The sequence below is a fragment of the Pan paniscus genome, chromosome 14 (genome assembly GCF_029289425.2).
Source record: "Pan paniscus chromosome 14, NHGRI_mPanPan1-v2.0_pri, whole genome shotgun sequence".
Taxonomy (NCBI): domain Eukaryota; kingdom Metazoa; phylum Chordata; class Mammalia; order Primates; family Hominidae; genus Pan; species Pan paniscus.
Window position 1 is genome coordinate 29734974 of NC_073263.2, and position 23747 is coordinate 29758720.

At 47.9% G+C, this 23747-nt stretch overlaps 1 protein-coding gene and 1 long non-coding RNA gene across 4 annotated transcripts; one reads left to right on the forward strand and one right to left on the reverse strand.

The window, feature by feature from the left end:
• Nucleotides 1–4506: 4506 nt before the first annotated feature.
• Nucleotides 4507–7019, reverse strand: LOC134728793 (uncharacterized). The gene is made up of 3 exons (XR_010109601.1): nt 6916–7019; nt 5655–5790; nt 4507–4770 (listed from the first exon to the last, which is right to left on the reverse strand). It is a non-coding gene; the product is annotated as an uncharacterized LOC134728793 (long non-coding RNA).
• On the forward strand, nt 5369–23747 carry LOC134728792 (mucin-2-like). Of its 3 annotated transcripts, XR_010109600.1 has the most exons (4): nt 5369–5514; nt 6290–7511; nt 13000–13137; nt 21204–23747. XR_010109600.1 is itself a non-coding variant. In XM_063595694.1 (2 exons), exon 2 carries the CDS (start codon nt 6857–6859, stop codon nt 7466–7468), a length of 612 nt encoding a protein of 203 aa, XP_063451764.1. In that variant the 5' UTR covers nt 5369–5514; nt 6290–6856. The 3 variants fall into 3 exon arrangements, 1 of the variants encoding a protein (XP_063451764.1); XR_010109599.1 differs by lacking the exon at nt 13000–13137; XM_063595694.1 differs by lacking the exons at nt 13000–13137; nt 21204–23747 and having other exon boundaries at nt 6290–7468.

Consider the following 23747-nt stretch of genomic DNA (forward strand, 5'->3'; position numbering starts at 1 on the left):
ATCATAAGATTGTTGTTTTGTTCTGGGTTACTTTTACGGGGTGGTATGGGGAGGGGGTCATTGGGGAGGCGGCTAATGGCCAATACATCAAATTTAACCCAAGCAGATGTTGCAGAACTGGGAGGTTTGAGGCACTTGAGGAAGTCTTTCTAGGGCCTGGCTCTGAGCAGGACTCCCCTAGAGGGCCCTGGGGAGCCTTGGGCTGGCGCTTGTGTTTGCAAAGTCCAAGGAAGAAACCACCTCTCATGCCTTTCCCTTAGGGGTTGTGTGACATCCATCCAGCTGTAAGTCAAAGTTACTTCCCCTTTGTTTTATGTTCCATCTTGATTTTAAACTATTATTACATCTGTTAGAGAGTACACTGTGCCTCCCAAAATGGATATGTTGAAGTCCTAATCCCCGCTACCTCTGAGTGTGACCTTATCTGGAAATAGGGTCATTGCAGATATGACAAGTTAAATTAAAATATGGTCATACTGGAGTAGGGTGGGCTTTTAGTCCAGGGCAACTCATGTCCTGATAAAAAGATGGCCTTGTGAAGACACACACATGAAAATGCCTTGTGAAGATGGGGGGTTGGAGTTGCCCAGCTGCGAGCCAAGAAACCCCAGAGACTGCCAGACACTCCAGCAGCCAAGAGAGGGGCAGCAAACAGATTCTCCCCCAGAGCCCTCAAGAGAGCACAGCCCTGCAAACCCCTTGATTTGGTACTTTCAGCCCCAGAACTGTGAGATAATAAATTTCTGTTGTTTTAAGCCACCCAGTTATAGTTTGGGTACTTTGTTACAGGAAATACAACACCCAGTTATAACGCCCACTTTTGTTTGTTTAAAAAAGGCAGGAAATTGTGGTAGTTGAGAGCACAAGCTTTAGAGATCAGCAGAGCTGGGCTGCACTCCCTCCTTGGCACTGACTGGCTCTGTGGCCTGGGTAAATAACTTGACACTTCTGAGCCTCAGTTTTTTCACCTGTGGAATGGGGCTAATAGAACCCTACATAGTAGAGCTGCTATGAGACTTGACATAGATGACATCTGAGAATGACTCACCCAGGGCCTGGTACTCATAGCCCTGAAAAGCATGGAGCAAAGATGGGCTTTGGGCAGGGGATCAGGAACATTAAGTCCACCTATGCAGAGGCACTTGGCTTAGGCCCAGGCCCCAGGTGGCGGGTGTCCATCTGGATAGTGGAAGGCAGAGGTCGGGCCAACTTCCTGCCTTCCTGAGATGCTGTCAGGGTGGAGGAGATGATGTGTGGAAGTCCTTGGAGTGAGCTGCCACGTTAGCACCAAATCACCAGCATGATCGTTCCTTCCATTCGTCACTGACGATTTTATAGTCGCAACAAGACAGTTTTCAGTGTGAGGCGGAGAGCCGCGTGCTGGGCCTCAGTTCACACCCCAGGCATCTGGCTGTCACGCAGCCACAGCAAACCTATTCGCTTGGGTCTTACTGCTTAATTATTGCAACTGGCATGGCTTCGGGTACCTTGAGAGCCCTTGGACATATACCATACGTTCTGGGCAGGAAGCTCTCCTGGCGTGAGGATGCTGCTTGTCACTCCAGCAGCTCCCCTCTGTTAAGTGGTGGATCCTCTCCAAATGCGCAGCCCCAAATGCACAGGAAGCAAAAGCTTGGCACTCAGAGCTGCCAGTGCCTTGCTCACGCAGGACCACTTGTCAGCCAGGCCGTCCAGCATTTGTCACCAGTGGTGATTCTCAGCCTGGCAATGGGAAGAGGCAGGCGGATGGTGAGCCAGGGAGCCAGTCTCATGTTTCACATTCTGGGAAGCCAGATTTGTACAAAACAGATCGAATCCAACAGTCCTTCATCCCCCAGGTCCAAGTGAAGAGCTACGTCCTGTGCCCATGCAGGTTGGCTCTTGGTATAGAGCCAAGGAGAGCTTGACTCCTTCCATCAACCAACCTATATTTATTGAGCATCTACTATGTGCCAGGGGCTGTGCTCAGCCCTGGTGATGCAGAAATGGGGAAGACTAGGGGGACCTCAGGAAGCACTGCATGCTCAGGCAGGGACAGCAAGATCAGGATCTGGGATGACGAGTCGGCCACCGAGGAGGTCAGGCGGGGATGAGTGTCCCTGAGCCTCATATGCCTGAGGAGAAGCCTCTGACAGAGCATCCTGCAGCAGGGCATGGGAGGGGGCCGCTCCAGTCTATTAATGATACTCAGTTCAGCAAGTTTTTACCAAGCCTCTACTATGGGCTGGGCATAGTAGAGGCTTGGTAAAAACTTGGGTTTCATTGATAAATGTTTAAAAGATCTCAGCCCTCACTGAACTTATATAAAGACCTCAGAGAATCCAAAATCTGCAAACTGAATACATTCTAATCCCTCTTGATCTGAGAATATTCCAGGGAAACTGGGGCTCTACGAAACCCAGCTTCTGCCTCACAGATTGGCCATGAGGCAAAGGACTTGGGCTGCCAGTGCCTTAGGACATCTTAACTGCCAGCTTCCCTTCTCTGCCAGCAGCACGGGGGTTGGTCAGAGGTAAAAGGAATGGGGGTCAAGTGTCAGTCATGGTACCCTGGAGTATTTCCAAATGCCTGATGCCAGGAAGTCTTGGCCCCAATTATTTTCTAAGGGACTAGGACAATATCTTGACTTCTCCAATTCCCAGTGTGGCACAAAGGGTCAATACAATACACCCTCTCTTTCATAGAGCCTGGTCACCTAAGCTGGAGTCCATAGACCATCCCAGAACTTTCTGCTGAAGAGCTGCCATCCAGCACAGACCACATAGGCCTATTGCATGGGAGAATCCAGCTTGTGCCTGTAGCCTCCTGGAGAGATTGGAGGGGCTGCTGAGTGGCCAGACACTGAGAGAACCTACAGGATTTTCACTGGAAAGATGAACTAGCAGTGGCTGGGCTGGAGGCACAGGGAGATGGGGACAGCACCCAGCAGGCAGGGCCCTGCTGGTCTGTCTGGGTTTGCATTTCACATCCCCGTGCTGAGGTATTTGGAGAGGAGGCACTTTCTGAAGGAAGAGGAGTAAGGCCTTTATCTTCAGGTGTGACCAGAGAAATATTCCTCCCCCAGGAGAAGAAAGGGAAAGCAAAAGGCAAATGAAATTTCAGAAGTGAATCAGGAATGAAAGACCAAGAATCTAGCTCAAGATATGTCAACTTGGATATTTGGGGCCAAATAATGAATTCTTTATTGGAGAAGGCTGTCCTGTGTACTGTAGAAAGTTTAGCAGCATCTCTGGTCTCTGCCCACCAGATGCCAATAGCACCCCCAATCCTCACCAAGGTTTGCAGCCAAAAATGTCTCCAGATGTTGCCAAATGTCCCCCAGGGTCAAAATCAACCCTGGCTGATCTAGCTGTTTCCCTGGGCAATCTTCCCCAGTATCTGCTTGACCAACTTCTAGCATGGCTGTTTTGTCTCAGCCCAGGATTTTCTAGGTTTTAACATGAAAACTCCCATAGCCCCTCAGTCCTGGGCAAGCAGGGACAGTCAGTCACTCTACCAACCCCTTCGCCCTCTGTATGAGCCCCTTGATCAATGCCCAGCCTGTCCTGCCTCACCAGCACACGCAGCCGCTTTCATTCGGCTCGCCTTCTTGTCCTCCACAGCACTCTCCCCTGAGCAGCCTGTCGAATTTAGATGACTGTTGACTGCCCTCTCTCTCCATTTAAACTCCCTCGAGGTGGGACCACTGTCTGCTTTCTTCACCGATCTGCGCCGCCTGCCCAGAAAAGTGCCTGGCACAAGGCAGATTTGTAACAAATGTTGTGTGAAGGACCAGGACTCCAGAAACATTATGGGCTTCTGTGACCTTTACGACTTCTCCACTGTTGCTTATTTTCATTTTCCCAGCATGTTCTCTGGCAGTGACCAAGAAAACTCTTCCCACAGACACGGCCTGTGGGTGTGTCTTTGGGGACAGCGGAGACCCTGTGTCTCTTTGCTGCCAGTCAGGGAGCAGTGGGGGAAAGAGACCCAAGGAGTCAGCAGCCTGGAATCCGGAGAAAGGAGGCAGGGTCTGATATGAGGAAGGGGGCCTGGGGCCTTCAATGAGAGGCCACTAGCTACGATCATGTTGCCAGAGCCCACCCTCAGCACCATGGGACAGGTGCGTATCTCAGGCTCTGGCAGTGTCTGTGGCATATAACATCAACAAATATTTCCTAGGCTGAGCATTTACAAGAAAACATAAGACCTGTTGTGGTTAAGAGCCTGGGCTTTGGGGTCAGGCAGCATTGAGTTCAAATGCAGGCACTGCCAGTTTATAGCTGCCTGACCTTGAGCAAACTCCTTCCCCTCTCTACGTCCTCGCACCCTCATCTGTCAGATGGAAATAAGACTGATACTCACCTCATAGGCATTACCGCCTTACTGTTGTGAGGATTAAATCAGATTACAAATGCAAATCCCTTAGCCTGGTGTATGGCACAAAATGAACACTGTGTATGTGGGGGAGAGAAACTAGAGATACTGTATTTTTTGTCAAATACTACATAACAAATCATCCTAAAATTTAGTGGCTTAAAAGCAGCAATAATAATTTATTTACATCTCTTACAGTTTCTGTGGACCAGAAATTCAGGAGTGGCTGGGCTGGGGGCTCTGGCTCAGGGTCTCTCACGAAGTTGCAGTCAGATGTTATCCAGGGCTGTGATCTCATCTGAAGTCTTGATCAGGACTGAGGATCCTCTCCCAGCCTCACCTGTGTGGCTGACAAGCTGATGCTGGCCTTTAGCAGGAAGCCTCCATGCTCTCAATATCAGCTTCTGCACAGGGCTATTTGAGAATTCACAGAATATTTTGGCTGACTTCCCTCTGAACAAGTGATCCACAAAACAAGGTGGAAGCCTCAATGCCTTTCCTGCCCAGCCTTGGAAGTTACATATCATCAGCTCTGCCACATCAGCCGGCCTCACAGACCAACCCTGATGCAGCGTGGGAAGAGACCATATGAGGTGCAAAAATCAAGGGTCATTGGGGGCTACCTTGGAGGTTGTCTATCACCTGAAATTTGATCTTGAAATGGGGACTTGCTGCACTCAGACCCTAACAACCACGTTGCATTTCTGCCTCCCTCTGCTCATCTGTAAAATGAAGCGCATTGCTGAGCACAGTTTTACTAGTTCATTCAAGCATCTGTTTCCCAAGTTAGTCTGCAAGCTGCTTAAAGATAAGGACTACAGCTTCTTTATATCTCTATCTGTATCCTCACAACATCATCTCTATCCTCTCAATGCCTTGGTGCATGCTTAACGGATGAATGGAAAGACTGGATGCTCTTCAGCAGGGACCTACAGTTTCTACTTCATCCCTGAGTTCTAATGAGCCAAAGCCCAGGCAGCTCCAGAAGCTCCAGTGTTTGACACGCAACCCCACACAGGCGGAGGTTCTAGAGCTGTATGGGTATGGATGCAGCTCCAGAAGTCTGCAGCCTGCCAGGAGGGGGGTGTGAAGACAGAACTGTACCTCCCAATCCCTCCTGACCTGACTCACATCAGCCACCAAGCTTGGGTGGACGAGGTATTCCTCAGTATTAGGTTTAATCCCAGACATTGAGATTTGGGGTGATTTTTCTTTTAGGTTTTTCTATGTATTTCAGATTTACCACAATGAATGTGTGTTTGTTTAGTGCAGAGAGAAAAATAAGGAAAAATAGAAACCTCAGTAAGCTGTTGTAATTTTTACACTGGCTTGCTCAAGCAGAGTTCCAGGTCCAGCTCTTCTGTAGGATACATTCACTGAGGGGTCACCTCCCCTGGGTTTCCTCACTGTTTGTTCAGGAAGGCAATGACTAATCTGTAAAATGGGAAAGTTAACCTTTACTTTCTTCTCATTTTACAAAGAATTGTTTGCAATAATTAGTGAGACATTGATGGACAGATGGTTGAGATCTGGGGAGAAGACACTGGAAGGCCAGATGGCCAGTGACGAAGGAGGAGAGAATGGGATTGTTATCAGGATAACACTGACCACCCCTAAAATTGCACTGTGCCTCCACTGCCCGAATAATTACACCCATTCTCCTTAATGGATTCTGCCGGAGGGGACCTGCCTTTGAAGGCTCACATTTAATTGTTATTATCATTATTACTATAATTAGTATAATGTAATGGATTCTGGACTTCATGCATTGCCTCTATATAACAGCAAAGTTCCTAGCAGCCAGCTGGTGTAGAGGACAGAAATTCCACTTTTTCTTCACTGAGAATGTAAAGACGCCACTGAAATCCTCAGACTCACTAGGCCTGGCTTTAATAAGCATTTCCCCCTGTTTCTTTTTTTGCTCCCTCTACAGAAACAGCTTCTCAGTGAAAATTGTCATGACAACCTGGAGAGAGGAAACGTTCTACTGCAAGCCGAGCGTGGGGACCGAGGGTCGGCGTCACAGTGAGAGAGCCATGATGGAGGACGGGGTCACCCTGCTTGCCCAACGCGGGGAGCTCCGTCATACAGAATCCCAGTGAGTTCTGGAGGTCACGCTCTGTTTCATAAATGAAAAGCTGGGGCAGGGGCCTTGCCACACGGACACTCCTCGGGCCTCACAAGCTCCTGTGGGTGACTGGGCTGCTCCCCACCGCCGGCGTGGGCTGTTGCTACCCTGCACATCCCTCGGGTGGGCAGCGGTGCTTGAAACGCCAGCTCCCGCCCTTCCTGCCTAGTGGCTTGTCGGCTTCACTGTGCTAACCACCCAGGCAAGCTTGCGTGACTAACGGAGGAGCGTCTCCCCTTAGATTCTTCCCGCCCGGAGCCGGGGACAGCAGGTTGTTTATCACGGAAGGGCTGGGAAGAGCTTTTCAGAAAGGCCTTGGGGACTCTCTGTGTGGCATGGAACAGAGAGTGCCTGCCCACCCCAGGCAGCCGGATGCAGCCCCTGCCTGCTTCCCCCTCCCTGGCTATGTGCGTTCCAGAAAACCACCTGACCTCCAGATTCTCTCTCGTCCAGTGGAGATTCTCCTGCCCGAAGGCAGGCGCTCTCCAAGGTCCCTCTCCCCAGAAGAGCCACGATCCCAGGAAGCCGGCTTGTGCAGAGGAAAGAACCGCACCTCGTTGTCAGAACAACCCCAGCTCTGCCACCTACACCTTGTGTGACCTTGGGCAAGTCAGAGAAACTTCTCAGATGCACAATCTCGTCACGCTCCTAGTTTCCAAGCCCACACACCTGAGGGTCAATGTCCCTTATTGCACCCCCACCCCATACCGACTCCATCAGCGAGTCCTGTTTGTTCTTGCCCCAAGTATCTCTCCTGTCTGCCCATTCCCTGCATCTCCCCCGTCACCACCCCGGGCCAGTCCCCGTTACCCGCACCTGGAGGTCTGCACCAGCCCCACCTGCACTCCGGCGTCCACTCTCGCCCCCATTGCTGTGATCTCCACACAACCACGAGCGGCCTTGAGAGCACAGCGAGGCCGTGAGGCTGCGCAGAGCCCCTCAGTCAGCAGGACCGCGCTCACGGTTCAGTGCGCCGTCTGCTAGAGGCTTTCCGCAGTTCAGTCCTTCTCCCCACATAACTCTGAAGGTAAGATGTCTATTATCACACCGTCCCACTTTACAGTGAGGAAACGGAGGTCCAGGGAGGTGAAGGCTCTGGCCCAATCACAGACTAGTGAGGGATAGAGCCCGGATTTGGACCCAGGCAGTCGGACCCCAAGTCCATACCCTGGGCCTCACGCTGGATTGTTCCAGATCCCACACCAGCTCCCGCAGGTCCTCGCCAGTGTCAGCCCTCAGCAGGCTCCCCCCGCCCATTGTGCTCCACTCACCCCGCCTCCCCCTGCAGGCAGGGCACATGCGCACCTGCAGACCTTTGGCATCTCCCCTCCCCTCGCCACCTGGCTGAATTGTCCCCTTCACCCCTCTGAGCCTCCCTCCTCCTCAAGGACACCCCGGCCTCCTGATCTAGAGGATGGAGCACCGGGAGAAAGCACAGGTGTGTTTCTCCCTGGCTGCTGCTGGTCTCCCCAGTTGGTCTATATGACCCAGGAAGTCATGTCCAGGTCTGTGTCCTCTGCCGTCGTGTATGCTGGCAAAGCATGATACCAGCACACAGGAGGGGAAGTCAGTATCCTCGTGATGGGCAGAACGGATGAGCATCGATGCAGAGGTGCTGGGAGGACAGCCTGTGGCCCAAATGAGAGCTTGGTGATCTACCTCTGCCCCATGGAGGGGGCACCTGCCAGTCAATCTGGAGAGGGGCGTGTGCTGGCAAAAGAGGGTGCCCCTGAGCTAAAGCCCTGGTAGGAGGGTGGAGGAGAGGGAAAGGACTCAAGAAGGACTTCTGAGTGGGCGATACACTGGAAGTGGGGAGTGAGGAGACTGAAGCATCCAAGGTGGTGCCCGGGTGGCAGGCTGGTGTGCTGGGATGGAAATGAAGAGAAGACACGGGGCTGCCCTCAGAAGGGGTGGTGGCTGGGAAGAGGAAAAGCAGTCAGCCCTAAGTACTTAAAGTATCTGGCAATTTATAGCAAGTGTCATTAAAGGGGAAAAAGTTGTGGGGAGAAGAATGTTTTTGGAATTTGTGACCTCCACACAGGCTGAGGCATTTCTCCTTGAGGTGCCTGCTCTGGCCACCTGAGCAGGCCCCGACTCACAGAAGATGGAGGAGACACCGAAATGCTCTCTCTTCTTCCTAAAATGCATAGGTATTTTACCCAGATTGATTCATTACTCCCAAAGTTAAATTAGGGGCATTTTGTTGACAGTCACCGGTGAGTTCTGAGGAGGGCTCTGGAAGGGGAAATAAGAACTAGAAGAGGCTCTGTCGGTGACCCCTGCCCCCACCCCACTCTGGGAAGGGGTTCAGGGAAGGGAAGAGCGAAGGAGGCTGAGGACCAGGCAGGTCCTGGCCAAGAGGAAGCCGCCTCTTGCCTTGGACCTAGGCATCAGACCAGCAGGCATTGTGCTGTGGGACCAGCTATTTCAGAGGAAGAGAACTTCCTGACCTTAACCCTGCCCTGCTATTAAAACGCAGTCATAACTAGCTGGCCCATACCTGCCTCTGGAGCCTGGCTGTCACTACTTTCGGTCTGGGGTAGAGGACAATCTGGCGTGTCTTCTAGGCTCAGCATCAACACACACCATCCAGTGTATATTTTAGTACCGTCTTTACAGGCCTGACTCAGGGCAGGGGAAGTCGTCGGGAAAAACCACGCTCATGGCTCTGCCATTGTCTCCGTGTGTGGAGACATCAGCTACCCTCACTGGGCCTGAGATATTCATCTCTCCAATAAGCTTAGATCAGAAAGGCCATCTTGCAGCTTTTTAAAAAAAGAGTTGGACTCTTTTTTTAAATTAAAAAAAAGTTAAACATTTTAAACAATAAAATCTTATGTGTAACATCAATGTAAAAAGCAGATCAGGGTGAAACATACTGCTTATCCGGGGCTGGGCAGGGCTGAGCCCTCCTGTCCCCTTTCCCCCACCCCACCCCGCATTGCTCCAAAGAACTTCCAGGGCCCAAGGAGCCCAATTCAAAACCCTCTGAATGAGGTGCTTGCTACGAACATCCTGCAGCTCCCAGTGACTTCCCAAGAGAGCTTTCTCGGGGCTCCAGGTTTCTGCTTGGACTCCCTGAGGGCGTGCCTGGGAAACCCACTGCAGGGCCCCCAGTCCATGGTCCCAGAGGTGTGAAGGCATCTGCTTCACCTTCCATGCCGGCCTCCCAGGAGACGAGGAGGAATTCAGTCCCACGTTCGGGCAACCATTGCTCAGCATTAGCAGCCGTCAGCAAGTTGACACTGGAGCTCCAGCCAAGTGGTGTGACATGCCGCCCTGCAGATGTGGTGCTCTGTACCTCTTAGACCCAGGAGCTGTCTGCATGTGACGTCCGATAAATGAGTGTTTCCTTTAACAAGTCTTAAGCCAGGCCCTGAAGCTAAGTCGCAGAGTGAGTATCTTCCTTGAGCCCGTCACCCCACAACATTCACAAATAAGAGCCCCTGCGGAGAAGCAGGCTATGTAGTCAGATAGACATAAGTCAAACCCCCCAGCCTGTGTTCTCACCTGTGAAATGAGAAAGATCACAACGGCGACACCCGAGCTGTTGTTTGGAGAAGATGAGAGAGTGTGCACAGCTCACACCATCCTCTGCACCGCAGCTAACACTGTTAGCACCATCACATGGGCCCCTCTGCAAAGAGCTGCCCACCTCATGAGAAATCATATGCTGAACCAGACCCCAGGGCCAGTTCCCAAACTGGGTCTCACACCTATCTCTCTGTTTTGAATACCAGATATTCTAAATACAACATCATTGATATAATCTGAGATACTAGATGATGTTATCTGCCTGCCTGCAGAGGATTTACTTTTGCTTTTGGCAGGCATTTAGGCCAGGGGCAGATTGTCTTAGGCCAGACTGGATGAGCTGATTCAAAGCTGGTTTCGGTCTTTGTGAAGATGGGTCTATTTCCGGTTCAGCGTTTTGCCTGGGGATATCCCGTCCGCTGCCCCACCTGAAAGTCTGGAGTGCTTGCCTGGCTGCCTCCTGCACAGCAGGGCCTGAACACTGAGGTGTGTTTCCCCAGCCCTGTGAGACTGCCCAAAGTTCTACTCAGCTTCTCAGCCCCTCCACCGACACTCTGAATTGGCAAATGCCTCAGCAGGGAAAGTGGACCTGAATGTCCGGCACCCTCTCTGTGATCCCCTTCTCCTCTTGATTTTGGTTCCTCAAGTCCTCACTGCCCTGGGAGCACTCTGATACCCTCAGCAGAGTTTCGAAAATATTTTATGCAGTTTTCTAGTTGTTCTCAAGGGGAGGGTTAGTTGGAGAAGAACACTGTAGCCAACCATCTTGGAAGTGACTGTTCCTATTTTACTTTAATGCTCATTTAGGTATTTTAAAAATTATTCTGTTTTCCTGAAACAGAAAAAAAATTCAGAAAACTTTTTTCTGAAACAGAAAAAAATATTCTGTTTTCTTCATTTGGGCTGGCATAACAAAAATACCATAAATGAGGCAGCTTATAAACAACAAACATTTGTTTCCCACAGTTCTGGAGGCTGGGAAGTCCAAGATCAAGCCACTAGCAGTGTCTGGTGAGGACCTCTTCCTCATAGATGGCACCTTCCATGTGTCCTCACATGGTGGTAGGCACTGGCTAGCTCTCTGCAGTCTCGTTTCTAAGGGTACTAGTCCCATTCATGAGGGCTCTGTCCTCATGACCTGATCACCTCTCAAAAGGCCCCATCTGCTGATACCATCACCTGGGGGGTTAGGATTTTGCATATGAATTGGGGTAGGGGCACAAACATTCAGACCTTAGTGCTATGCTTCATTGATTTAAGGATGGTCTCATTGGGATGTTGGGGGTAGAAAAGATCCATGTCTTCCATGCTAGTCTAGGAGTGCATTCTTCAGGAGGCAGAATGGCAGAATGGGAGGAGGGTCTCCAGTCATGGATGCTGGTGGCCCATTGTTATAAACCACAGGGCAGGGTCAATGAGGGCACATTGCCTGGTGGTTTCCTCCAGCTGAGTTCAGAAGGCATTTTTCCTCAGCAAGACCACAAACTAGTTTGATCAATAACTTTTCCTCCAAGTAGTACAGTTTGGAAATGAGGTAAGAGAGCCATCTCCTGGTAAGAAATATGGCAGTGTGTGAGGGAGGCCTGCAGCGACTCCGGCACTGTGTGGAGCCCTGTGGGTCCCTGGGAAGTCTGGGGTTTGGGAAGGTGCCCAGAGTGAGTGGATTCCTGGCCCTGTGTTCACCCGATCTTCAACAAGTGCAGCTCCCGTTTTATCTGTTTTATATACTGGGTTCCTAAGAAAAGTTTTCCACCATTGGGGAATTTCAGAAGTTGCTCCACCATCAGATAAATTGGAAAACCACCCCATCGAGCTCAACTGCTTCATTTTATAAACCAAAGTCCCTGGAGGTAAAATGACTTCCCCAAGGTCATGCAAATGATTCATGGTGAAAACAGGACAAAACGGTCTGACCTCCATCCAGCGCTCTTCCGGTAACCACCCCACACTGTCTTTTGGAGATGCAGTTTCCTAGAAGATCTTTATTTTAGAACAACACTTCTTTTAAAGAGCACTGCTCTGTGCTTTTGTGTAGAGCTGCATGGACTTTTCTCACAAACGTCCCCAGAGGACATGGAACAAACAGGGCTGTTGATATTTTCCTGCTGGGAAGTCAAAGGCCCATCAGAGGAGCTCAGTGCCCTGCCAGGGGCCTGTCCTGGCTCTCCTGCTCACCCTGTGACGTTGACTTATCCTACCACCTCGAGGGTCTCTGTTTCTTCCTTTGTAACATGAGAAAAGCAGAAAGCCTAAGATCTTCACATTCTGTGGGAAGCACTTCAGTCAGGGGAATCCCCCCATGTGGCTGGAGTCACCCTGACACCACCGCATAATGATTCATCCTTCTCTTGGGAAGCCAATGAGATCAACAAGCCAAGACTATGGGCTCTTCACAAGGGAGGAGTGATGTCTCTGCATCAAGGGAGAAGAAATACTATACCAGCAAATCCGTGCTTAAAGATTCCCCCATTCCTCTTTAGGAATCATTTATATTGCTGGCCACAGTGGCTCACGCTTGTAATCCCAGCACTTTGGGAGGCTGAGGCGGGCAGATCACCTGAGGTCAGGAGTTCGAGACCAGCCTGGCCAACATGATGAAACCCCGTCTCTACTGAAAATACAAAAATTAGCCAGGCGTGGTAGCAGGCGCCTGTAATCCCCGCTACTTTGGAGGCTGAGGCAGGAGAATTGCTTGAACCTGGGAGGTGGAGGTTGCAGTGAGCCAAGATCATGCCACTGCACTCCAGTCTGGGCAACAGAGCGAGACTCCGTCTCAAAAGAAAAGGAATCATTTATATTTGCTCTTTTGACAATGTCTCTATCAGTGAATTGGAGAGAAACTCATCCCTGTGGCTGATTAAGATAAAATAAAGTTATGATGAGATGTTACTAGGGACCTACAATTCTTCCCTGGGGAAAAGGTCACACACACACACACACACACACACACACATACACACACTCTCTCTCTCTTTTGCTAGAACGGGCTGGAACTGTTCTTGCAAAGACTGGGCTGAGATGCACGAGTAAATCTGACGTGTCCACCCTCATCTCTACAGGATCAGCCCCAGCTCTGGGGCCCAGGACTGCTTGGCTCATTGAAGAATCCCGCCATGCAGGTATGACCTGGATAGTACTTGACATTGCATTGTAGTGGGGAAAAATAAAAAGGAACATGAAACCTATTGGCTGGTCTTTTATGTCCTCTAATTCCCATCTTGTTGGAGTAAAATGAACAAAATTACCATCTGGTACAGGAAAGTGAAGTTGCCCATGTCTGTCAGACCCTAAAACACACCTGACAGGGTTTACTGACTGGGAGCTAGATGAGAAGAGAACATCAATTGAGAAGAGAACAAAACTATAGCTCCCAATACAGAGATAGGTTGAAAGAACTACAAATAAACTCCTCAGATTTGGCAAGGAGTTGTATGTCAATCTAGGATTAATGCGCAATGGCCGTGCAATAAAGGCCACCAGCCATCATCCCCAACCCCCATGCCCATCAGCACTGAAGGTCACACAGTCACCTGAGTTCAAAGGCTGTGGAAAGAGCATGAGCTTTGGGGCCAGGCCTGACTTCAAATCTTGGCTCTTTCACTAACAACCATGTAACTCAGGCTCTCTGACCCTCAGGTTTTTTTTTTTTTTTTTTTTTTTTGAGACGGAGTCTCCCCGGCAACCTCCGCCTCCCAGATTCAAGCAGTTCTCCCGGGTTCCTGCCATTCTCCTGTCTCAGCCTCCCGAGTAGCTGAGACTACAGGCGCATGCCACCACACCCGGCTAATTTTTGTATTTTTAGTAGAGACAGAGTTTCGCTATATTGGTCAGGCTGGTCTCGAACTCCTGGCCTCAGGCGATCCAACAGCCTCAGCCTCCCAAAGTGCTGGGATTACAGGTGTGAGCCACCACACCCGACCAGCTTTCTTATCTGCAAAATGGGGATAGCAATGCCTTCCTCATTGACATCCATGAGGCTGGGCACAGTGGCTCACACCTGTAACCCCAGCACTTTGGGAGGCAGAGGCGGGTGGATCACCTGAGGTTGGGAGTTCAAGACCAGCCTGGCCAACATGGCAAAACCCCATCTCTACTAAAAATACAAAAATTAGCCGGGCGTGGTGGCAGGTACCTGTAATCCCAGCTACTCAGGAGGCTGAGGCACAGAGAATCACTTGAACCCAGGAGGCGGAGGTTGCAGTGAGCCAAGATCGCGCCATTGCACTCCAGACTAGATGACAGAGCGAGACTCTGTCTCAAAAAAAAGAAGTAAATGAAGTAAGGACATTTCAAAAGCATCGAGTGTTCAGAATGTGGGCAGCCTGTCATTTGTCACCATTAGAGATAGCACCTTCCACCTGTCCCATCACTGAACCTACAATGGGGTTCTGCACACACAAAGGTACTACCTCGTTGAAATTTCTATTGCATTTTGAAGTTGAATGGGGCTCAAAGAGCAGAGAGACTACTTTTCCATGGCTTAGAAAGACCAGAGGACAGGATACACATAGGATGACACGACGCCTGAACCCACTTCGGTGAAGAGGAGTGCAATTTTGTACAGTATTAAAACTCCATCTGGGTGTGGTGGCTCACACCTATAATCCCAGCACTTTGGGAGGCTGAGGCGGGTCGGATCTGCTGAGGTCAGCAGTTCGAGACTAGCCCTGGCCAACATGGCGAAACCCCGTCTCTACTAAAAATATAAAAAATTAGCCAGGCATGGTGGTGTGTGCCTGTAATCCCGGCTACCTGGGAGGCTAAGGCAGGAGAATCACTTGATCCTGGGAGGTAGAGGTTGCAGTGAGCTGAGATCATGCCATTGCACTCCAGCCTGGACGGCAGAGCAAGACTCTGTCAAAAAAACAAACAAACAGACAAAAATCTTCTCCTTTTGGTTTGTTTGCCAACAGACTTTGGCTTCTTGGGCAAAACCCTCATCAGTAACTTTGCTCAAGAAGCTGAAGTCTGTTGGCAAATAAACCAAAAGGAGGAGTTTTGGGAAGAACTAAAACACTGTGGCCAGCCATCAATGAGCAAAGTTTACTGAGATCATGTTCAAAAGCACCCACAACTCTAAACATCTCAATTAAACTTGAAGGAAGGGCCGGCACAAGGAGAGACACATTTCTCTTAAAACAGCTCACTGCTCCTCCATTCTAATTAAGCAACAAATAGAATCAGTTCTTATGTGCATTGGTGGTCTTTACAATGTAGCCCGAGGTAAGGACTGCGGAGAGTGTAATTATCCATAATTAGTCTCCCACTGTTGCCAGGACTTAAACCTGACAAACCCCAACAGGCCTAGAAGTGTGCCGCAAGAGACGGCCGCTTACGTGACATGATCTGAGAAAGCCCCTGGTGAGTCTGTTTTGCATTGCTATAAAGGAATATTGAGGCTGGGTAATTTAGAAAGAAAAGACGTTTATTTGGCTCATGGTTCTGCAGGCTGTGTACATGCATGGCACTGGCATCTGCTCAGCTTCTGGTGAGGCCTCAGGAAGCTTACAATCATGATGGAAGGTGAAGAGGGAGCAGGCATGTCACATGGTGACAGGGGGACAAGAGAGAGATGTGGGGCGGTGCCAGGCTCCTTTCAACAACCAGTTGTCATGTGAACTAACAGAACAAGAACTCACTCATTACCGAGGACGGCACCAAGCCTTTCATGAGGAATCCACCCCATGACCCAAACACCTCCCACCAGGCCCCACCTCCAACATTGGGGATCACATTTTAACATGAGATTTTGAGGGGAAAAACATCCAAACTATATCAGCCGCACAGGCTAGCCTGCCCTCAAATATCTTCTGTCACAGTTGTGTTATGCATAGCCCTAAGAAACCTGCGTCGAATGTACCTAGGTTGCCAGAGAGGGATGTGGGCCCACGATCACTAATCACAACCTTCGTACTGCCAGTCCACCTTAATCAGAAAGGAATGCTACCAGGAAAACAGGGCAAAGACACTTTCTGATAGAGGTAGAAGAGTCAAGGAAAGATGCTAAAAAATGGGCCATTTTCTGGAATCCCCAGGCCTAGCAGGAGATGCTAGATGAAGCCCTGGTCTTTCCGAGTCCGATGGACCTGGGTTCCAATTCTGGCTCCACCACACACCTACCAGCTCTGTGATACAGAGAAAAATACTAGAGATACTAGATACTAGAAGAGATACTAGAACAGTGCCTGGCATATAACAGATGCTCATTAACTATGAGTGTCTCTCCCTGTGGGCAGGAACTATGGGAGCTTCCTCTTTCTTGTAACCTCTTCAATGTGGAAACTTCCCTAAGATCCTTCCAGCCTTGCCTTTGCTCTTCTTTCAATGTCAGGTCTGGCAACACCTCAGGGCCAATTCCAGCAACTCCAGGCTAAGGTTGAGGCTGGAGGCCACTTTGCTCAAGAAGCTGAAGTCTGTTGGCAAATAAACCAAAAGGAGGAGTTTTTGGAAGAACTAAAACACTGTGGCCAGCCATCAATGAGCAAAGTTCAGCTCAGGCACATGTCAGGACGTTTACATGTTTTCCTTCCTGAGGAGTTTCCAGAAGGGCAACTAGGAAGGCTATTAACGCAAAAGTCTTTTTTAAAAATTGTATTCGAATTCTATTTACCTTTATGCTTAATTGCAAGACTTGAATTTATAAGATCTGAAGCAATGATGAGTTGTGAGTTTTCTATTTGACCACGTGTCGATGTGGAAAGTTCTAATATCAGCAAACTTTAAGAAATCCCTGCTGTTCCTAAGCACCATACTTGGCACTAGGAAAACAGACAGATTTTAGATTAATCTATATCCTCGTGGAGTTTACGGCCTCTGTGGGGAAATGGAAATTATGCATGAGAAGAATGAACAGGGTTTCACAGAGGAAAGCTTGGGAGGCAAACGGAAAGTGCAGGCTGCGAGCCTAACAGGAGATTGACATGTGCCCTGGAGGGCTTAGAACTGGAGGAAATCCGATTGCTGAGGCAAACCGTAAATCAGTCAGGATGCAGAGAGTTTGCTTAGAGAGAGAGAATGGCTCCAAGGCCCGGAGACGTCACCGTAATCTGATTGAAGGTATTTATATCTAACGAAAGAATGTGTCAATCTGAAGAGCAGGTGGATTCCCAGAGCCTAGAAAAAACAAGAATCAGTGAGATGGAAGTGGTGACCATGAAGGCAGTGGTCCCACGGCAGGGCGCTTGCATCCCAGGGACAATCAAGAGGATCCTGCAGGTCACGGGACAAAACAGAACTTCTATTTATATCTTGCTTATCCCTTAAAATGTCTCTGTGACTTGTCCAGTGTAACTATGTAAGTCTATGACCAAGTCAAGCACGTTGTCAAAATCTATCCCTAATCATTCAACCTAGAACCTTAGTAAGCAGGTGCTCCCAATATCTGCCAAATGAGTTTAAGACATTTTTGACCAATTCTCCTTCTTCTAGAGAGGGTATCTGCTAGGAGTCTGAAAGAAATTAAGATTTAATGGAAATTCCTCATTGCCACCATATCTTTCTTTCACCTGAGCCTCTTGGCTGGAGTTAACCTGTCATGCTACTATAGCTCAAATTTTATAATTCTTTGGTTGTTGTATAATCAAAAACTTTCAAGAGGTACAAAATGCTTGCTCTAAATCAGGGCTACAGGTTTGAAAAATAAACCATTTAAAAGGAGTTCTAAGCCTTACCATCCTACACAAACCTGTTACTCTTAGTGTAATTGGTTGCATGAGTCTGTGCAGCATCTCTTTAGGAGTTGACATGCACTGTGTTAAACTCTTTGGCAAAAATGAAGCATGAAGTATTTTGGTTCAAATTGTGATTGGTATGCAAAATGCACAAACTTGGAAAATAAGAGCTTCTTGCTGTGAGGTGCAGTTGATCTCATGAGGGGCAGCAGATGCCATTGTGAAGAGCACTCACTGCTGAGCTTGTGTGTGGCCTTAGGCAAGATATTCAAGTTCTCTGGCTTCAGTTGCCTCATTAATAAAATCGGATTAAAAACAAGTTTCCTCACCTGGTTGCTGTGAAGATTGAAGGAAGTACTATCTATAAGCATTGTGTTTGCTACGTAGGTAAAGCTCAGGAATAATTTTTTAAAAATGTAAAGTTGCATGACATATGCATAAACATTTCATCTGTTTCATAAATATCCTGTGACAAAGTGAGGGCTTGCAAAATAATGAAAGGAGACAATAGCAGATGGTTTTTCACTCATATGAAAATAGTGGGTTTTTTTTTCCATCACAGAATTATGAGTTGGTCAGAGGAAAGAATGGTGAAGACTTCAGTAAAGAGTAACCCAAATGTCTGAATAAAATTTGCAAAAACAATTTTCTTCCCGAGGACTGGAAGTGGCATGGACAGTTGGGCAATAAAAGAACAGCAGTGATTTTCTGCTCCATTTCTACAACAACAACAAAAACACGATGGTGGAAAACAATGCCAAGTGGAAATCTTCATTCCTTGGGGATAGAAAAACACATCCTCTTCTTTAAGAACTGTAACCACAGATTGCAGCAACAAGATGCTACAGAGAAAAGCTTGGTTGGGTTGAGCCAACCGTATGTGGCAAATGATTAAAAAGATGGTGTCCCTCTGGGAGAGCAGAGGGCCAGTCACCAGGAGGAGCAAGAGGAACAAAGAGCTCTCATTCACATCCGCAATGCTGACGGGACGTGCGTTTTCCTCAGCAAACTGGCAAGCTCCCTGGAAAGGGAAGATTAATACGAGCAGGGAATACGAACTCTCTCCAGCAAACCGTGCCCATTGTCAGCCTGGGGAGAGTGCTGAGGAATGAATGGATGGTCATTGATCCTGGACTAGGAGGACTTGAATGAATTCCTTCCCCTGCTTCCCAACTCCCCCTACCTTGATTTAACTCACACGCAGCAATTCTCATTTATCCAATGTCCCTGGGCAAGAGCTAGTCCATGTGAATTCATTTTACCAAAAACTGAGCTGATCTGTTTGAATTTCAGATGTACGCTTAATTAAGGTTTCACTTTTTTTGGTAGAAATCTTTTAAAAATTAACGTCAGAGCTCTTTGCCCTCTGGAAGTACAGGGAACTTTACTGAGATGGCCCAAGAGGGAGCACCGAGCGCAGAGTGCACACCTGGGTGCTCAGCCTCACCCCGTGCTGTTGCTTTGCTCATTTATTTCTATTTATGAATCAAGGTTGTTAATGTGAATGTCATTAATGCAATGATACCTCTATAGAGGCAGACAGGGTGGGAGACAAGGCTGAGGAGGGACAGAGGGCTGTGCTTCTCCAGTATTCTCGTCCATGCTGTCCAACCCTCACACCCTGAACCGGGAGGCTGGTATTGGTCATTTCTGGGTCCTCTCGTCCCGCCTACTCCTGCTCATCCAGACTCATGGCTTTCAATGCCATCTATATGTTCATGCCTTCCCTCAACGACAGACTTGTTTATACATCTGCCTACTACGGAGCTCCGTGAGGATGTTGAATCAGTAACTCAAGCGAAACAGCCCCAGACTCAGCCTTGCTCCAATTCCCCAGACCTCTTCCTCCCACTCTGCCGCATCTCAGCAAGGACAACTCCATCCTTCCAGTTGCTCAAGCCCAACAACTTGAAGTCATCCTTGACAGTTTTCTTTCCACACTCCCTACCTCCAGGCCCTCAGTAAATCCTGTAAGCTCCACCTGCAAAATACAGTCTACAGAGGCTGACTGCTTCTCACCTCGCTGCTGCTCCCACTTCTGGCCACACTGCTACTGCTCTTTCCTGGATTACTGCAAAGCTTCCTGCCTGGCCTTTCAGCTTCTGGCCTTGTCTCCCTGTTCTCAACACAAAAATCAGTCATCCTTCTAATCACGTCGCTCTGCAAAGTCAAACTCCTGTCAGTGGCCTGCAAGGTCTGAGGGATCTGAGTCCTCATTCCTTCTCTGTCCTCATCTCCTCAGACTCTTCCCCTGCGCTCAATCAGCTTCATTCACCACCCAAGCTCCTTGCTGTTCCCACTTAGGGCCTTTGCACTTGCTACTTCCTCTGCCCGCAATACTGTTCACCTGAATATACATGTGACTCCTCCCCCGACTTCAGGTCCTTACTCAAACATCGCTCTCAAGTGAGGCCTTACCTGGCTACTTTATTTAAACATTGACATGGTTTGTCTGTGTCCCCACCCAAATCTCATCTTGAATTCCCACGTGCTGTGGGAAGGACCCAGTGGGATGTAATTGAATCCTGGGGGGCAGGTCTTTCTTGTGCTGTTCTTGTGATAGTGAATATGCCTCATGAGACCTGATGGTTTTATAAAAAGGAGTTACCCTGCCCAAGCTCTCTCTTTGCCTGCCACCATCCACATAAGATGCGACTTGCTCCTCCTTGCCTTCCATCATGATTGTGAGGCCTCCCCAGCCATGTGAAACTGTAAGTCCATTAAACCTCTTTCTTTTGTAAATTGCCTAGTCTCGGGTATGTCTTTATCAGCAGTGTGAAAACGGACTAATACAAACATCCACCCACACCCACCCAATGCCCTCTTTCTCTCCTTATTGTATTTTAACATGTGTCACTACCCTACGTAAGATAACGCACGCATATATATCTTTTTCATTGTCTGCCTTTGCCAATGAGAATGTAAGCACCATGAGAACAGGGAGTTTTTTTCTTTCTTTCTTTCTTTTTTTTTTTTTTGAGATGCAGTCTCACTCTATTGCCCAGCCTGGAGTGTAGTGGCACTATCTCAGCTCTCTGCAACCTCTGTCTCCTGGGTTCAAGTGATTCTCCTGCCTTAGCCTCCCTAGTAGCTGGGGTTACAGGCTTGCGCCACCAGCCTGGCTAATTTTTGTATTTTTAGTAGAGATGGGGTTTCACCATGTTGGCCAGGCTGGTCTCAAACTCCTGACCTCAAATAATCCCCCTGTCTTGGCCTCCTAAAGTGCTGGAATTATAGGCGTAAGCCACCATGCCTGGCCAGTTTTTTCTATATTGTTCACTATTATTTCCCCAGCCCCCAGAATAGTACCTGCACATAACATGTCATCAATAAATGTTTGTCAAATGAATAATTTTTTTACTATAGTCATTAAGCCTGCATCTAGAAATGCAGGGTAGTGATTATAAACATGGATTTTAAAGTCACACGAATATAGATTCCAAAACCTGCTCTAACCCCATTTTAGCTGTGTGACCTTGGGCAAGGTATTAATACTTTTATCATTGTTAAAATAGGTACGATGATGTACAAAAGAGGAAGCAAAGCACTGAACACAGAACCTGGCAAGCTGTAATCATCTGGCACATCTGAACTGTCTGGGTGGTGTCTCCGCTGCTACTGCCTCAGTGCAGGTTTCCATCATCTGTTGCCTGTTGACCACGAAACTCCCAACTCGATCCTCTCACTCCAGCCTTCCTCAAACCCCAGTGTCTTCCACATACTAGGACCAGAGTGATCCTCTGAACATAAAACTGATTGATAACAGATCATCCAAATGGACTAATAATTGACCAATGAATAATTGACAATCAAAAAATTCTCTCCTCAAAAAAAAAAAGGCAAGAAAACTGGCAAAAATTGTCAAAATCAACTTTTCTAGAACTCTGAAAGTTAACCACCAAAGGCTTGGAATAATCTGGGAAGCTTTTATTTAATTAAAATGGCTGAGTCTTGGTATGAACAACAAACTTTGTGGTGTTTCAACTTGCCCTATTCCTATCTCCCTATCTCCCACGTGGTGGTTCCCTAGAAAACTAACAATCACAGTAAAAGACAGCAGCCTGGTAGCTATTAGAGAGAGAGAAATGGAGTCGGGGGTCCTTTAAAGCCTCATTCCCATGGAATCATCATTAGTTAGCCTCTCTAGTAGTTCCCTGGAAGACCACACTTATAAGGTCATCTTTATTAGACCTGACTTAGAGCTCACCTAGTGCAAAAGGCTTTTCTCCAGGGGTGTTTGTAAAAAAATAAAAATAAAAAAATTAGAGACTGTTGTTTAACTTTCTGGCTGGGTGCTTTGTGGCTGCCTAAGGCTGTGGATCACAGTTGGGCAGACAATAAGCTGATCAAAAACCATAAAAGTAAAATCTGGGGAATGAGCTCTCCATGGGGTCTTAGACAAGCTTCACCCACTTTCTGGGCATCTAGAAGAAGGTCATGGGCATGTGTAGGACTCTGCATGTCTCCAGGGCTGTGCACATGCTCAGAAAAGACCTAAGAAGGCCCCAAGAGCTCACTTCTGGCTGATCTTGGGGCTCTGTAAAACCAGAAAGTGAAAGCTAAGGCACAGTTTCAACTGCCTGGCTGAGTGTTGAAGGAGTGTCCAACGTGCACACACAGCAGCTTTCCAAGGACTGGGAGATTTACTGGTCACTGGCGTTCAAGGAAACCTCTGTCCATTCATTAACTGACCACTGAGCTGATTGAGCATAGAGCTCAGTGGCTAAACATGATAAAGAATATAGACTTTACAGAAGATATTTAGAAATATCCCTGAGTAAAATAATAGCAACAAACAGCAACAACAACAGGCCCAGAGGATGGAGCAGAATCTGACTTCCAGAGAGCCTATCAGGGAACTTCTGGGCCTCTAAAGTCGTGTGAGCCAATTCCCATAATAAATTTAAAAATGCTTTGAGATGAATGAAAATGAAAACACAACATAGCAACAATGAAGGATGCACTAAAGCAGTGCTTATAGGGAATTTCGTAGCTGTAAACATGTATTTTTAAGAAAAAAGGAAAAGTCTCATATTAATAATCTAACATTCCATCCTCAGAAATTAGAAAAAGAAAAACAAACTAAACCCAAAAATAAGCATCAGGAAGAAAATAATAAAGATTAGAAAGAAAATAAATAAAATGGAGAATTTTTAAAATAGAGAAAAATCTATAAAACCAAATGATCACCAAAATCACAAAACATTTAACTAAACTGACCAAGAAAAAAAGAGAGAAGACTCAAATCACTAAAATCAGGTACGGAGAAAGGGCATTACTTGCAAAACTAGAGTTTGAAGGAAATACTACAAGCAGTTATATGCCAACAAATTAGATAACCTAGATGAAATGGACACATTTATAGAAACACACAAACTACTGAAACTCAGAAAGAGAAAAATCTGAATATACCTATAACAAGAAAGATGTTGAATTAGTCATCAAAAAATGTCCCACGAAATAAAAGCCCATGACCAGATGGCTTCACTGATGAATTCTACCAAACATTTAATGAAGAATTAACATCAATCTTTCACAGATTCTTCCAAAAAATAGAAGAGGAGGGAACACTTCCCAGAAGCTGTCTCAGAGGCTGCCTGTCAAAATACTCTATTCTGAGTCTAAATCCTCAACACAGCATTGCCAGTTTTTTATAATCCGGCCCCTGCACCACCTACCCCACCCTCGTGCGTGTGGCGCTCTAAACTTCCTCTGTTGTTTCTAAGAGTGCACCATGCTCTCTTCTCACCTCCCGGCCTTCATACCCACCGTTCCTTCTGCCTGGTATAGCCTCTCTGCCTCCCCTTCTCTACTGATTCCCGTCCATCTTTTGAGACAGCCCCTCCGCAGGAAATTTCCCTGCACCCTCCTGACTGTGTGAGGTGTCTCTCCCGGGGGCACCCACACCACGTGCCTATGCTCCTGCAGCACTTCTGACTCTGGAAAAAAATATGTCCATGCATTTATCTGCCTCTCTTCCCAGTCCTGGAAGATAGGAACGGTGATTCCAATAGCTTGCAGGGTGCTTCTCACTAGCAAGGCACATCAACCTTTGCTGA

Coding starts and splice junctions, on each gene's coding strand:
- LOC134728792 (XM_063595694.1), top strand. CDS start 6,857: ATGCAGCCCCTGCCTGCTTCCCCCTCCCTGGCTATGTGCGTTCCAGAA.